The following is a 17,288-nucleotide window of genomic DNA, read 5'->3' on the forward strand; positions in this document are numbered from 1 at the left end:
ATCGCTGACGCCCACAATGATTGAGAAGCAGCATGGCATACTGGATCGAGCATGGGGCTGGGAGTCAGAAGGTCATGGCTTCTGATCCCTATAATCTCACTGCAAATGGGGAATGAGACAGTGAGCCCCAAGTGGGACAGGAACTGTGTCCAACCCGATTTGCTACTACCTACCCTGGTGCTTAGGACGGTACCTGGCGCATAGTAAGCGCTTAAGCAATACCATTATCATTAAGAAATGCAGCAACTGTTTTGGCTTACCTACTGTTATGTTTCCAAACCCCAGCGTAATGAGTCTTTCCTTGTGTTCATTAAGCTGGTGCTTTGACTCGGCCAACACTCCGTTGGCCCAAAGGAGTAAGTTTGTAAACACCGAGTGGATCACCCCAAACCTAGGAAATGAAAAGAGTCATCCTTGAGATCTCTAAAAAAGGTGAACAGATGACAATCCCAACCAAAGAATATGCCAGTGATCAATGATGATGATGAATTCTAACAGTAAGGGTGACTTTCAAGCAATGTATTAAGATGCTCCCTTACATTTCAAGTCAAACTCACCAGCAATTGCATCGGTAAGCTCTCTGCGGGCAGGGAATGTGTCTGTTATATCGTTATATCTTACTCTTTCCAGTCCTTAGTAAAGTGCTCTTCACACAGTAAGTGCTTTATAAATATGATCCATAGATGGAATAATCCATAGTGCTGGAACTTTTGTCCGGTCACAAATTGCATAGATCATTCTCGTTTGAATTCTGACTGACTTCAACTGGTTTTGCACATGATGCCAGTTAATAATAATTAATGGTTATGGTATTTGTTAAGCACTTACCATGTGCCAAGCAGTGTTCTACGCGCTGGGGTAGATATAAGTTAATGATATAAGGTTGTCCCACATGGGGCTCACAGTCTTAATTCCCATTTTACAGATGAGGTAACTGAGGAACAGAGAACTTAAGTGGCTTGCCCAAGGTCACAGAGCAGATAAGTGGTGGAGCCAGGATTAGAACCCAAGTCCTCTGACTCCCGAACCCGGGCTCTTTCCATTAACTGCTTCTCGGTTAATTTCATTAATTAATTCAGTTGAATTTCATTAGAGCTTCAATCCATGGGCGTTCCAAATCACGGAAGAACAGGATGGACCCCATATCAACCGAGCAAAGAGCCCCCTAATAAGGCAGTAGTGTCACGTACAGTTCACAAGGAGCAGAAAACCGGCTCAGAGCTGGTCTTTTGGAGTAGATGGGTTTTGGTTGCTGAAAATGTCTATTTTCCTTTGGCTATTCCTTGTCTTGTGAACTTTATCCGATCAGAGGGCAAATTGTAAACAAACAAACAAAAAACGAATACTACCGCTGCTTAGAGAATGTTCATTGATAATCTAACATACACACAAAGACACACTGTAATAGTGTTCCCCCTATACGTTTCATCTGCAAATTTGCTCAAACTAAGAAAACATTTCCCTCGAATCTGGAGTTACGGTTTAGTTTGTTTATTCATTTGCTTGTTCAATTAATAGTATTTAGTGAGTACCTACTGTGTGGAGGACAGTTTACCAGGGGTTTGAGAGAGCATGGTAAGAGTAAAACAACACAATCCCTGCTCTTGAGAGTTTTAATCAAACTAGCCCACATTGAGGTGAATTATCCGGTGTTCTTCTGATTTAGATTGCCTTTTCTCGGCCTAGTCCCAAATCTTGGCGTGACTAAAATCTCATTTATCGCACGGGATGCCAAAAACAATGGCGCCACCTTGGCACCCGGATTGGCTGTCCCTTTGGGTGGGATGTTCTTTCAACACTGGTGAGGTGTTGAAGGAGGAGAAAGCAGGACCTTCTGACATTCTGCCATTAGTAGGTGCTCCCTAAATACTAAAATAACCAGGTTCTAGTCCTGCTCAGTCACTGGCCTCTGATGAGATCTGAGGCAAAATCTTCAGCAACAAATTTACAGTCTCCAAACTATAAGCTCGTTGTGGGTAGGGAATACATTCATTTATTGTTCTATTGTGCTTTCCCAAGTGCTCAATATAGTTGTCTTGTTTTTGTTTCATTCTGTTTTGCTTTGCTGTCTGTCTCCCCCAGTTGGACTGTGAGCCCTTCATTGGACAGGGATTGTCTCTATCTGTTGCCGAATAGTACATTCCAAGCACTTAGTACAGTGCTCTGCACATAGTAAGCACTCAATAAATACTATTGAATGAATGAATAGTGCTCTGCACACAGTAAGTGCTCAACAAATACAACTGACTGACTGAAATACGAATGACTGAATGGCTTCGCCTCTGGGCCTCTGATTCCTCACCTGTAAAATGGAGATAAACAGATTGTGAGCCTCATGTGGGACAGGAGCTGTATCTATGGGAGCCCTTAGCACGTAGCAAGCACTCACTAAGTGACGTAATTATGACTATTACAGAAGGATCCATGTTTCTTGATTTGTCTTTGTTCTATTAACGGTATTTGTTAAGCGTGGCTTAGTGGGAAGAGCCCGGGCTTGGGAGTCAGAGGTCGAGGGTTCTAATCCTGACCACCACTTGTCAGCTGGGTGACTGTGGGCAAGTCACCTAACTGCTCGGTGCCTTAGTTACCTCATCTGTAAAATGGGAATAAGACTGTGAGCCCCATGTGGGACAACCTGATTACCTTGTATCTCCCCCAGCGCTTAGAACGGTGCTTGGCACATAGTAAGCGCTTAACAAATATTATCATTATTATTTACTATGTGCCAGGCACTATACTAAGCATTGGGGTAGATACTAGATAATCAGCTTGGGATCAAGAAACTGACTGTCTTTGAGGTGCTTTCCTCAGCAGGAGATACTGCTGGGTGTTTTATTCTCTTGAGAGACTGCTATATGACAGATGCTCTTTTCTACCCTTCAAAATGATGCCACCTTCCCTAATAACAATAATAATAATGGTATTTGTTAAGTGCTTATAAGCACTGTTCTAAGTGCTGGGTAGACACAAGCTAATCAGGTTGGACACAGTTCCTGTCCCACATGTCCCAGAGAAATTAAGTGATTTGCCCAAGGTCACAGAGTGGACAAGTGGTAGAGCTGAGACTAGAACCCAGGTCCTTCTGACTCCCAGGTCCGGGCTCTAGCCACTAGATAATGCTGCTTCCCAAGTGATGAAGCTCAGGAGAATGCACTCTGCAGAGAGGGTCGGTGCGGGTGTTTTGCCAAGCATGGCGGTCAGTCAGTCAGTCAATCGTATTTATTGAGCACTTACTGTGTGCAGAGCACTCTACTAAGCACTTGGGGGAGTGTTATCTGTCTCCCCTTTCTAGACTGTGAGCCCATTGTTGGGCAGGGATTGTTTCTATCTGTTGCCAAATTGTACTTTCCAAGCACTTAGTACAGTGCTCTGCACACGATAAGTGCTCAATAAAGACGATTGATTGAATAAATGAATATGAGATACAATCCCTGCCCACAAGGAGCTTCCAGTCAAAGAGAGGTCCTGGGAGGTGGGGTGGCTACTGCGTAGAAGATCCGCACCCCTTGCTCCGGGCTGCTTCGTACGTCTGATAAGGCCAATTATTCATTCATTCATTCAATAGTATTTATTGAGCGCTTACTATGTGCAGAGCACTGTACTAAGCGCTTGGGATGAACAAGTCGGCAACAGATAGAGACGGTCCCTGCCGTTTGACGGGCTTACAGTCTAATCGGGGGAGACGGACGGACGAGAACAATGGCAATAAACAGAGTCAAGGGGAAGAACATCTCGTAAAAACCGATGGCAACTAAATAGAATCGAGGCGATGTACAATTCATTAACAAAATAAATAGGGTAACGAAAATATATACAGTTGAGCGGACGAGTACAGTGCTGTGGGGATGGGAAGGGAGAGGTGGAGGAGCAGAGGGAAAAGGGGAAAATGAGGGTTTAGCTGCGGAGAGGTGAAGGGGGGATGGCAGAGGGAGTAGAGGGAGAAGAGGAGCTCAGTCTGGGAACGCCTCTTGGAGGAGGTGAGTTTTAAGCAGGGTTTTGAAGAGGGAAAGAGAATCAGTTTGGCGGAGGTGAGGAGGGAGGGCGTTCCGGGACCGCGGGAGGACGTGACCCGGGGGTCGACGGCGGGACGGGCGAGACCGAGGGACGGTGAGGAGGTGGGCGGCAGAGGAGCGGAGCGTGCGGGGTGGGCGGTAGAAAGAGAGAAGGGAGGAGAGGTAGGAAGGGGCAAGGTGACGGAGAGCCTTGAAGCCTAGAGTGAGGAGTTTTTGTTTGGAGCGGAGGGGGTCCGTGACTCATCTTTACCAATGGAACAAACCATGATATTCAGTATTAAGGTAAGAAAACATTTATTAGCATGCACAAATCATTAATCGTAAAGGATTCATGCTTCCATTAAACTCTCCTACCCAGGGGCGATGAGATTTTTCGGACACCATTAAACCCTCCAACCCAGGGGCCACGAGGTTTTAGATACCATTCAGCCCTCAACCCAAGAGCAACAGGATTAAGCCCTCAATCCAGGGGCCACTAAATTCCTCCCACCGAGAGATGATCGGTCCAAGTACAGGCAGAGACCATTCATTCATTCACTCATTCGATCATATTTATTGAGTGCTTACTATGTGCAGAGCACTGTACTAAGAGCTTGGAATGGACAATTCGGCAAAAGATAGGGACAATCCCTGCCCAACAACGGGCTCACAGTCTAAACGGGGGAGACAGACAACAAAGCAAAACAGAACAAAACAAAAACAAGACAACATCATCAAGATAAATAGAATCAAGGAGGTCTCATTATCAAAATAAATAGGGTAATAAATAATATATACAAATGAGCACAGTGCTGAAGGGAGGGGAAGGGGGAAGACCAGAGGGAGGGAGTAGGGGGAATGGGGTGGGGAAGAGGAGCACAGGGAAAGGGGGGGCTCAGTGTGGGAAGGCCTCTTGGAGGAGGTGAGCTCTCAGTAGGGCTTTGAAGAGGGGAAAAGAGAGAGTTTGGCAAATGGGAGGAGGGAGGGCATTCCAGGACAGAGGTGGGACGTGGGCCAGGGGTCAACGGCGGGACAGGCGCGAATGAGGGACCATGAGGAGGTGAGCAGCAGAGGCACAGAGTGTGCGGGCTGGGCTGGAGAAGGAGAGAAGGGAGGTGAGGTAGGATGAGGCAAGGTGATGGACAGCTTTGAAGCCAAGAGTGAGGAGTTTTTGTTTCATGCAGAGGTTGATAGGTAATCACTTGAGGTTTTTGAGGACGGGAATGACATGCCCAGAAAGTTTCTGAAGAAAGATGATCCAGGCAGTGGAATGAAGAATAGACTGGAGAGGGGAGAGACAGGAGCATGGGAGATCAGAGAGGAAGCTGATGCAATAATCCAGCCGGGATATGATGAGAGCTTTTACCAGCAAGATAGCAGTTTGGATGGAGAGGAAAGGGTAAAGGTGAGACTGGCAGGTTTTGGTGACAGACTGGATGTGTGGGGTGAATGAGAAAGCAGAGTCAAGGATGACACCAAGGTTGCGGGCCTGTGAAGCAGGAAGGATGGTAGTGCCGTCCACAGTGACGGGGACGTCAGGGAGAGGACAGGGTTTGGGAGGGAAGATAAGGAGCTCGGTCTTGGACATGTTGAGTCTAAGGTGGCGGGCGGACATCCAGGTAGAGACGTCCTGGAGGCAGGAGGAGATCGAGAAGCAGCGTGGCTTAGTGGAAAGAGCCTGGGCTTGGGAGTCAGAGGTCATGAGTTCAAATCCCAGCTCTGCCACTTGTCAGCTATGTGACTGTGGGCAAGTCACTTAACTTCTCTGTGCCTCAGTTCCCTCATCTGTAAAATGGGGACTATGACTGTGAGCCTCACGTGGGACAACCTGATGAGCCTGTATCTACCCCAAGCGCTTAACAAATACCACCATTATTATTACGAGCCTGAAGGGAGGGGGAGAGAACAGGGGAGGAGATGTAGATTTGGGTGTCATCTGCATAGAGATGATAGTTGAAGTCGTGGGAGCAAATGAGTACACCAAGGGAGTGAGTATAGATGGAGAACAGAAGAGGGCCAAGAACTGACCCTTGAGGAACCCTACAGTTAGTGGATGGGAGGGAGAGGAGGAGCCCGCGAAGGAGACCGAGAATGAACGGCCAGAGAGATAAGAGGAGAACCGGGAGAGGACGGAGTCCGTGAAGCCAAGGTTAGATATAGTGTGGAGGAGAAGGGGATGGTCGACAGTGTCAAAGGCAGCTGAGAGGTCAAGGAGGATTAGGATAGAACCGGGAGAGGACGGAATCCGTGAAGCCAAGGTGAGATAAAGTGTGGAGGAGAAGGGGATGGTCGACAGTGTCAAAGGCAGCTGAGAGGTCAAGGAGGACTAGGATAAAGTAGGAGCCATTGGATTTGGCAAGAAGGAGGTCATTGGTGACCTTTGAGAGGGCAGTTTCGGTGGAGTGGAGGGGACGGAAGCCAGATTGGAGGGGGTCCAGGAGAGAGTGCCCTGCTGAAAGGTCTCCTCCAGCCTGGACTGTCTCTACCAACCCTTCAGGTAACAAGCGAGATGCAGTGACAAGAGTTTTCCCCCCAAGAGTTATAAGTTTTCTTTAACAAGCGTTAAATTTTTATAACAAGAGCTATAACAAGAGTTATTATAAGTTTTCTTCATACTATATGGGTTGACTGTCACACTGAGATTCTTCTGCATCTTTTCCCTCACTTCAAAAGCTTATTGAAGGCACATCTCCTTCAAGAAGCCTTCCCTGACTAGGCCCTCCTCTCCTCTTCACCCACTCCCTTCTGCTGCACTTGTACTTGCTCCTTCATTCATCCTCCCTCCCAGCAAAGCCAGGATTAGAGCCCAGGTCCTCTGACGCCCAGGTCTATGCTCATTCCAGTAGGCCACGCTGTTTCATGGTAGCGGGGGAATATGCTTTCCTGAGAGCAGGAAGAGGATGCCTAACACAGCTTAGCCAGAGGATGACTATTTATTCAATCGTATTTATTGAGCACTTAGTGTGTGCATAACATAGCTTCCACCACCCTGCTCTCCTGCCTCATAGTAAATCCTATGCCAAAGGGTACTATCAGAGTTGAAAAGTTACCAAGCTGTTTTTTATTCCCCAAAAGCACTATGGTGCAAGAGATACACACACACACACACACACACACTCACACACACATACATCCCCTCCCACCGCCTCTGCCCTTCCCCCCACCCCCCATCCCCCCACCAGGAAAAGTCTTTACTGCAACAACTGGAGAAGAACTCAGTAAAATATCATCAATTGGTCATCTTTTTTGTTGACCGTTTTAACCAAATTAAAAGCAATGCCGAAGCAAGGACCCATTCTCTTTACCTCTCAAGTGTTTTGAAAGATTGGATGATATCCTTGGCATGACTCCAAAGGAAATAGACCTAAAATGAAAAGAGACATAGAAAAGAGTATCAGTGGGAGAGTGGCCATTACTTTCAAACCCAAGTGAAGCTACAAAAATGTGAGAAGTAGGAGAAAACTCTCAGCAGAAATGATCCATCACCTCCTGACTCTAGTCATCACTGGCCAGGGCTTCTTTTCCCGAGCTCGCTCTCCCTTCTGCTTTGTCTAAGCACTCAGATCTGTGGCTTTTGGACATTTGATATTCGCCCCACCCCAACCCCACAGCATTTATGTACATATCTTTAAATTACATATTATAAATTACTTAATTTTTCATTTTAACGTCTGCCTCCCCTTCTAGACTGTAAACTCATTATGGGCAGGGAACGTGTGTGCTAATTCTAGTGTACTGTACTCTCCCAAACACCCAGTAAACCACTCTGCACATCCTAAGCACTCAATAAATATCATTGATTAATTGATAGACCAAACAGGAAGGCTTTGGGGGGGGGGGGGAACAAAGCATAATGTCCTTCACGAAATCACCTCCCTTCTTTTCCATAGCCTATGTGTGTGTTTTCTCTCCTTCTGGGACCATAAACATTTATTAGGCCTTGTCTTGTTTTACACTCTCAAATTGTCTCTGATCCATAGCGACACCATGGACACATCTCTCCCAGAACGCCCCACCTCCATCTGCGATCATTACAGTAGTGTTTCCTTAGATGTTCACAGAAATGTTTCTCAGCTTCCACGGTCTGTAGTTTTACTTCTTTATATTGATGTCTGTCTCTCCCCGTCTAGACTGTGAGCTCACTGTGGGCAGGGAATGTCTGTTTATTGTCGTATTGTCCTCTCCCAAGCGCTTAATATTGTGCTCTGCACACAGTAAGCACTCAATAAATACGAATGAATGAAAGACTGGAGTTTTCTTGGTAAAAGTACAGAATTAGTTTACCATTGCCTCCTTATGTGCAGTAAACCTGTGTCTCTGCCCTCGACTCTCTCCCCTGTCGCGGCTGCCCAGCACAGGGGAGTTTTGACTTGTAGCCGATAGCCTGCCACTCGCCAGCCACTTCCCAAGCTAGGAATGGAATGGACAGGCCTCTGCTTGACTCTCCGTCCCATAGTCGAGACTGGTAGAGGACTGGAAACTCTCCAGGTTTGACCCTGGGAAGACATTTATTGTGGGCTGAATTACTGTGTCAGCCTTCTCTCTGATCTTCCTTCCTCCCATCTCTCTCGGCTCCAGTCTACTCTTCATTCCGCTGCCCGGATCATGTTCCTCCAGAAACGCTCTGGGCCTGTCACTCCCCTTCTTAAAAACCTCCAGTGGTTGCCTATCAACCTCCCCCAAAACAAAAACTTCTCACTCTAGGCTTCGAGGCTCTCCATCACCTTGCCCCCTCCTACCTCACCTCCCTTCTCTCTTTCCACTGCCCACCCCGCACGCTCCGCTCCTCTTCCACCCACCTCCTCACCGTCCCCCATTCTCACCTATCCCATCGTCGACCCCTGGCCCACGTCCTCCCGTGGTCCTGGAATGCCCTCCCTCCTCACATCTGCCAAACTAACTCTCTTCCCCTCTTCAAAGCCCTACTGAGAGCTCACCTCTTCCAAGAGGCCTTCCCAGACTGAGCTTCCCCTTTTCCCTCTGCTGCCTCTCTGCCTCCCACTTCACCTCCCCTCAGCTAAGTCCCCTTTCCCCCCCTTTATCTCTGCTCCTCCCCGTCTCCCTTCCCCTCCCCTCAGCACTGTGCTCCTCTGCTCATTTGTATATATTTTTATTACCCTATTTATTTTGCTAATGAGATGTTCTTCCCCTTGATTCTATTTATTGCTATTGTTTTTGTCCGTCTGTCTCTCCCAATTAGACTTGTAAGCCCATCAATGGGCAGGGATTGTCTCTATCTGTTGCCAAATTGTACATTCCAAGCGCTTAGTACAGTGCTCTGCACATAGTAAGTGCTCAATAAATACTATTAAATGAATGAATGAATACTTATTATGAATATCCACATTTCCTCTTGCCAGAGGTAAAGCAGTGTAGCCTAGTGGGAAGAGCTCAGGCCTGGAAGTCAGAGGACCTGGGCTTTAATCCCAGCTTCTCCACTTGCCTGCTGCATGACCTTGAGCAAGTCACATCACTTCTGTGGGCCTCAGTTCCCTCATCTTCAAAATGGAGATTCAATACCTGTTCTCCTCTTACTTAGTCTGGTAGTCCCATGTATGTATCCCAGGGCTTAGCTGAGGGGAGGTAAAGGGGGAAGGGAGAGGGAGCAGAGGGCGGAGGGGGAGCAGAGAGGGAGCAGAGGGAAAAGGGGTAGCTCAGTCTGGGAAGGCCTCTTGGAGGAGGTGAGCTGTAAGTAGGGTTTTGAAGAGGGGAAGAGAATTAGTTTGGCAGAGGTGAGGAGGGAGGGCGTTCCGGGACCGCGGGAGGACGTGGTCCAGGGGTCGATGGTGGGATAGGTGAGACCGAGGGACGGTGAGGAGGTGGGCGGCAGAGGAGCAGAGTGTGCGGGGTGGGCATTGGAAAGAGAGAAGGGAGGAGAGGTAGGAAGGGGCAAGGTGCTGTAGAGCCTTGAAGCCTAGAGTGAGGAGTTTTTGTTTCGTGCGGAGGTCGATAGGCAACCACTGGAGGTTTTTAAGGAGGGGAGTGACAGGCCCAGAGCGTTTCTGCAGGAAGACGAGCCGGGCAGCGGAATGAAGAATAGACTGGAGTGGGGAGAGAGAGGAGGAGGGGAGATCAGAGAGAAGGCTGACACAATAATCCAGCCGGGATATTATGAGAGCTTGTACCAGGGATTGTCTCTTTTGCTGTATTGTACTTTCCAAGTGCTTAGTACAGTGCTCTGCACACAATTAGCGTTCAATAACTACGATTGAATGAATGAATGAATGAACGCATGACCTTCTGACTCCCAGGCTTGTGCTCTATCCACTACACCATGCTGCTTCTCTATTAAATACTTTCAAGAGCGAAAATCATTTTTTTTTAGTTCATTAGAATTCTGTCAGGAATGTTTGGGGAATGAACTACCCCATCTCACAAAGGAGTCACCTGGAGACCCAGAAATTTAGTGAATTACCCAAGGCGACAGACCCCAGGGGCAGAGTCTGCATTAGATTCAGCCCGTCATTCTAGGCTGTTTCAGATCAGTTAATGCTCTTGTAAACATCAGGTCACTGTGAGCAACAGTAACATGATGACAAAAGAAAGTAATAAAAAAAAGACATATGTTTGTTTTTACCTGGAACACAGTATGTATAGCGTGTATAACTGGAAAAACACCTTCCGTGACTGATAAACACTCTGAAAATCCAATAAAGTAGCCAATTTTAAAGGATCCCAGAATTAAAGTAATAATGGCAAATAATGTAATGCTACCTGAACAAGACAAAAAGAACAACATGTTAGTAGGCAGTGAAATTCCTTTAGAATTATACTCGGCCAAGCAAGGAGAGGGATCTCTAAAGGCCATTTCCTTAGGAAAATCAAAGAAAGACACGAGAAAACCCACATATTACAATAAGGGTCTGTGAGGTCTAAAAGATTTTTGTTACCCTACTCTCAAAGCTTTAAATACACTGTACTGTTCGGGGTAGGTCGAGGTAACTGAATCGCATGGGACATGCGTTAACGCTCTCTAACTACATAGAAAACTTTACGACTCAAACAGGTGAACAATGAGGTTACAGTTCCCAGAACCAAGAGTTCCTCAAAGAAAAGTAATGCAATCACTTGGCAGCCTGTTTCCATTGTTTGGAGGGACACACTAAGTCACTATAAATTCTAACAAAAATCGAATCACCTAAGGCCTTGGTTTTTTTCTTGAAAAGAACCAGAAAGCTATTCAAAGCACTGCAGATATTCAGTATTAAATGAAAATATTTTGCAACGATATATTTTCTTCTAGCTTCTGAAAAACCCCAATCGATTTTCTATAGTTTGGCTACTTAATTATGGTTCCAAGATCTCCAATTTTTTCCTTTAAGCCTATCTCTTGAACCATCCGGAAAAGTGATTGGTTATAGTTATTTGTCCTGAGCCTTGTCATAACGTTTTGTGAAGATTGAGACGGAGAAAATTTTGTCATTCTATTCAACACTAAGGGCAGATTTACTGGTATTAAAAATTGAAGGCTGACTGATCGTGTAAACTCATACCTAAACTGCAAATTCAGTGCCAGATACTGATCTAAGCGCTGGGGTAGATACAAGGTAATCAGGTTGGACACACAAGACTGTCCCATATGTGACTCACAGTCTTAATCTCCATTTTACAGATGAGGGAACTGAGACACAGAGAAGAGAAGTAACTTGCCCAAGGTCACACAGCAGACGAGTGGTGGAGCTGAGATTAGAACCCAGGTCCGTCTGACTCCCAGGCCCGTGCTCTACCCACTAAGCCACACCGTATTCTCCCAAAAACTTAGAACAGTGTTCTGCACACAGTAAGCACTCAATATATATGATTGATTGATTAACAGATAACCTTAAATGATTGCTAAAAGGCAGTGGTTGATGTGTAATTGAATATGTTGACTATACCTTCTACCACATTTAGCAAAATATCCTCTGGATTACCATTTACAGAAATCATTCTTATTCATTCATAATGACCTAGGGGGAAAGGGAAACATATATCTACATTGAAAACTGGAGAATCTTGTGGGAGTCACTTTTTAAAATCCCACAGTTGAACACTTTTATAACCTTTTGGAATAGACCAAAGAATAATTGAAAGTTGTTCAAAAATCAGTATGCAACTTAATCTAGAGGATCGCAAATCTTTACAGTAAGATTTTATTAATCTTTTGCTTCTTTTCAAAAAGACCAACGCAATCCCTTGTAATAAGGAAGGCTTTAAGCATGATTTTTTAAAATAACCCCCCGCCCCGCCTCTAGAATGTAAGCTCATTGTGGGCAGGGATGTGTTGATTTATTGTTGTATTGTGCTTTCCCAAATGCTTAGTTCTCTGTACTCAGTAAGTGCTCAATAAATATGATTAAATGAATGAATGAATTTAAAATGTCTAACTTGGAAAATTGAGGAATTTGGCCTTGCACTTGGAAATATCTTCTTGCCTTCACTAAAGTTGGGAAAAAATATGTTAAATACAGTATATTTAGTCATGGTTATACTTAAACTAGGCACATTGTGGTTATTTCAACTAGTTACAACTATTAAAGATCTTTCATTAATGTGTATTGAATAAAAATATTCCAGGGGATTTTAAAATAAAAATAAATAACAGCCCTTTCATTAATTTGAAGTAATAATTTTTCATGTTCTTATTTAGAGGGAAAATTCGAGCTATATAGAGGAAAATCTTAGGGTCTTTTAGATAAAATGAACAACAATAATAATAATTTTTGTTTTTGTGCTTTTATGGCATTTGTTAAGCGTTCACTATGAGTGTAATGTCAAGTGCATTGTTCCAAGAACTGGGAGAGATACAAGTTACTCAAGGTGGACCCAGTTCCTGTCCTACATAATAATAATAGTGGTATTTATTAAGCACTTACTATTTGCCAGGCACTGTACTAAGCACTGGGGTAGAGTCAAGAAAATCAGGTTGGACATAGTCCCCGTCTCACATGGGGTTCACATTCTCAATTCTCATTTTACAGAAGAGGTAACTGAAGCCCGGAGGCGTGAAGTGACTTGCCCAAGGTCCAAAGGCAGCAGACAAGTAGCAGAGGTAGAAATAGAACTCATGTCCTTTTGACTCTGCTGCTTCCGACCACTGTACTAAGTGCTGGAGTAGATGCAAGACGATCAGGTCCCATGTGGAGCTCACAGTTTAAGCACAAGGAGAACAGGCATTGAGCTCCCATTTTGCAGATAAGGGAACTGAGGCCCAGAGGATAATAATTATGGTGGCATTTGTTAAACACTGCATGTTAAGCACTGTTTTAAACGCTGGGGTAGATACAAGGTAGTCAGGTAGTCCCACATGGGGCTCAGTCTTAATCCCCATTTTAGAGATGAGGGAACTGAGGCACAGAGAAGTGAAGTGTTTTGTTCTGTTTTGCTTTGCTATCTGTCTCCCCGATTAGACTGTGAGCCCATCACTGGGCAGGGATTGTCTCTATCTGTTGCCGAATTGTACATTCCAGGCGCTTAGTACAGTGCTCTGCCCATAGTAAGTGCTCAATAAATACTATTGAGTATTGAAGTGACTTGCCCAAGGTCACCCAGCAAACAAGTGGCGGAGTCGGGATTCAAGTCCAGATTCTCTGACTCCCAGACCTTTCCACTAAGCCAGGCTGCTTCTCTGAGACAAGGTCATTCATTCATTCATTCAATAGTATTTATTGAGCGCTTACTATGTGCAGAGCACTGTACTAAGCGCTTGGGATGAACAAGTCGGCAACAGATAGAGACGGTCCCTGCCGTTTGACGGGCTTACGGTCTAATCGGGGGAGACGGACAGACGAGAACGATGGCGATAAATAGAGTCGAGGGGAAGAACATCTCGTAAAAACAATGGCGACTAAATAGAATCGAGGCGATGTACAATTCATTAACAAAATAAATAGGGTAACGAAAATATATACAGTTGAGTGGAGGAGTACAGTGCTGTGGGGATGGGAAGGGAGAGGTGGAGGAGCAGAGGGAAAAGGGGAAAAAGAGGGTTTAGCTGCGGAGAGGTAAAGGGGGGGTGGCAGAGGGAGTAGAGGGAGAAGAGGAGCTCAGTCTGGGAAGGCCTCTTGGAGGAGGTGATTTTTAAGTAGGGTTTTGAAGAGGGAAAGAGAATCAGTTTGGCGGAGGTGAGGAGGGAGGGCGTTCCGGGACCGCGGGAGGACGTGACCCGGGGGTCGACGGCGGGATGGGCGAAACCGAGGGACGGTGAGGAGGTGGGCGGCGGAGGAGCGGAGCGTGCAGGGTGGGCGGTAGAAAGAGAGAAGGGAGGAGAGGTAGGAAGGGGCAAGGTGACGGAGAGCCTCGAAGCCTAGAGTGAGGAGTTTTTTTTGGAGCGGAGGTCGATAGGCAACCACTGGAGTTGTTTAAGAAGGGGAGTGACAGGCCCAGATCGTTTCTGCGGGAAGATGAGCCGGGCAGCGGAGTGAAGAATAGACCGGAGCGGGGCGAGAGAGGAGGAAGGGAGGTCAGAGAGAAGGCCGACACGGTAGTCTAGCCGGGATATAACGAGAGCCCGTAACAGTAAGGTAGCCGTCTGGGTGGAGAGGAAAGGGCGGATCTTGGCGATATTGTAGAGGTGAAACCGGCAGGTCTTGGTAACGGATAGGTCAGCGAGTGCACTGCAGCTACCCGCACTCGGTGCCACTGTCGGAGACAGAAATTTGTGCTTGGACGGTCCCCTGACCCTGTCTGTCTCACAAAGTCAGTCAGTCGCATTTATTGACTGCTTACTCTATGCAGAGCACTGGACTAAGCTCTGTGAGCCCATCTTCTAGACTGAGAGCCCATTGTTGGGTAGGGATGGCCCCTATCTGTTGCCGAACTGTACTTTCCAAGCGTTTAATACAGTGCTCGGCACTCAGTAAGTGCTCAATAAATACGATCGAATGAATGGAGAGAGTACAATAGAACAATGTAAGAGACACATTTCTCGCAGCGTGGCTCAGTGGAAAGAGTCCGGGCTTGGGAGTCAGAGTTCATGGGTTCGAATCCCAGCTCTGCCACTCGTCAGCTGTGTGACTGTGGGTAAGTCACTTAACTTCTCTGTGCCTCAGTTCCCTCATCTGTAAAATGGGGATTAACTGTGAGCCTCACGTGGGACAACCTGATTACCCTGTATCTACCCCAGCACTTAGAACAGTGCTCTGCACATAGTAAGTGCTTAACAAATACCAACATAATGAGCTTAAAGTCTTGCCATCTATCCACGTAAAGTGAAGAGGAGGCTGGCAATAATAATAATAATAAAGTTGGTATTTGTTAAGCATTTACTATGTTCCAAGCACTGTTCTAAGCGCTGCAGTAGATACAAGTTCATCAGATTGTCCCACATAGAGCTCAGTCTTCATCCCCATTTTACAGATGAGGTAACTGAGGCACAGAGAAGTGAAGCGACTTACCCAAGGTCACAGAGCTGACAAGCGGTGGAGCTGGGATTAGAACCCAGGTCCTTTAGACTCCCAAACCTGGGCTCTTGCCACTAAGCCATGCTGCTTCTGAGCAGCGATCATTTAGTGACTATGAGCAATCTCCTAGTCTCTCTCAGGTACAGATGCTTCTGGGAAGGATTTATTCATCTCCAGTTTTCCTTTTGTGTCTGGTCGGGCACGCCACAAGGGCCCAGACGTGAAGGGTAGAAAAATCTCCCTGCTCCACTCCTTCCCAGTTCTCCTCTTGGAAGCTGGCACCTCTTCCAGCTTCTCCAGCAAGGCAGAGTCCTTATCCAGAAGCCATGGCAGGGAAGCGGCGGAGAAGCAGTGTGGTCTGGTGGTCAGAGCCCCAGGCTCGTAAATCAGAGGTCCTGGGTTTTCGTCCCAGCTCTGCCACTTGCCTGTTGTGCGGCCTTGGGCAAGTCACTTCACCTCTCTGTGCTTCAGTTTCCTCCTCTGTAAAATGGGGATGAAATATCTGTTCTTCTTACCTTACCTCTCTGATTCCCTACTACAACCCTGATGCCAACCTACTCACTGTACCTCAATCTCAGCTGTCTCAACATAGTTTCCCCTCGCCCGCATCAATCACTCAATCAACTGCATCCAGAGCACTGTACGAAACGTTTGGGAGAATACAATAAAGTTGGTCGACGCAATTCCTGCCCTCGAGGAGTTTACAGTCTCGTGGTCACTTAGAAAAAAAAAATGAAAATAATAATAATGTCGGTATTTGTTAAGCGCTTACTATGTGCCGCGCACTGTTCTAAGCGCTGGGGTAGATACAGGGTAATCAGGTTGTCCCACGTGAGGCTCACAGTCTTCATCCCCATTTTACAGATGAGGTCACTGAGGCACCGAGAAGTCAAGTGACTTGCCCAAAGTCACACAGCTGACAAGGGGCAGAGCTGGGATTCAAACTCATGACCTCTGACTCCCAAGCCCATGCTTTTTCCACTGAGCCACGCTGCTTCTCTAATAATGGCATTTGTGAAGCGCTTACTATGTGACAAGCACTGTTCTAAGAGCTGGGGTAAATATAAAGTAATCACTTTGGACACAGTCCCTGTCCCACATCATCATCATAATAATAAGTATGGCATTTGTTAAGTGCTTACTATGTGCCGGGCACTGTACTAAGTATTGGGGTAGATAGAAGCAAATCGGGTTGGACACAGTTCCTGTCTGACGTGGGGCTCATGGTCTCAATCCCCATCTTACAGATGAGGGAACCTGAGAAGTGAAGTGACTTACCCAAGGTCACACAGCAGATAAGTGGCAGAGCCAGGATTAGAACCCATGACCTTCTGACTTCCAAGCTTGTGCTCTTTTCACTACACCGTGCTGCTTCTCTAAGTGTGGCATCTGTTAAGTGCTTACTCTGTGCCAGGCACTGTACTAAGCACTGGGATCGATATGAGCAAATCGGGTTGGACACGGTCCCTGCCCCACATGGGGCTCACAGTCTCAATCCTCATTTTACAGATGAGCTAACTGAGGTCCACAGAAGTGAAGTGACTTGCCCAAGGTCACACAGCAGGCAAGAGACAGAGCTTGGATTAGAACTCATGACCTTCTGACTCAACACTTATTACATCCCTGTGTTCAGAGCATTGGGCTAGGTGCTTGGAGACGAGCCAGAGAGGTATTACTATTATTATTAGAAGTAGAAGAAGAATTGTGGTATTTGTAAGGCGCTTACTATGTGCCAGGCACCATACTAAGCACTGGGTTGATACAAGCAAGTGAATCCAGGTTCTTCTGACTCTCAGACCCGGGGCCTATCCACAGTGTCAGGTAGTGGGCTAGCATCCAGTGGGTCTATTCCTTCAAACCATCAAGTAATGGCATTTACTGAGTGCTTAGTGTGTGTGCAGAGTGTACTAAGCAT

At 46.4% G+C, this 17,288-nt stretch overlaps 1 protein-coding gene across 1 annotated transcript in view; it reads right to left on the reverse strand.

Annotated features, from left to right (window-relative positions):
- The window catches only part of OTOP1 (otopetrin 1), a 35,898-nt gene that overhangs the window by 9,773 nt on the left and 8,837 nt on the right, over window positions 1-17,288 (reverse strand). Inside the window, exons 4-6 of the mRNA XM_039911979.1 lie at window positions 10,570-10,706; window positions 7,298-7,356; window positions 261-391 (exon numbers count right to left, since the gene is read on the reverse strand). Coding sequence (XP_039767913.1) covers window positions 261-391; window positions 7,298-7,356; window positions 10,570-10,706 — 327 coding nt within the window. The remainder of the gene's footprint in view (window positions 1-260; window positions 392-7,297; window positions 7,357-10,569; window positions 10,707-17,288) is intronic.

Source organism: Ornithorhynchus anatinus, chromosome 4 (assembly GCF_004115215.2).
Source record: "Ornithorhynchus anatinus isolate Pmale09 chromosome 4, mOrnAna1.pri.v4, whole genome shotgun sequence".
Lineage (NCBI taxonomy): Eukaryota > Metazoa > Chordata > Mammalia > Monotremata > Ornithorhynchidae > Ornithorhynchus > Ornithorhynchus anatinus.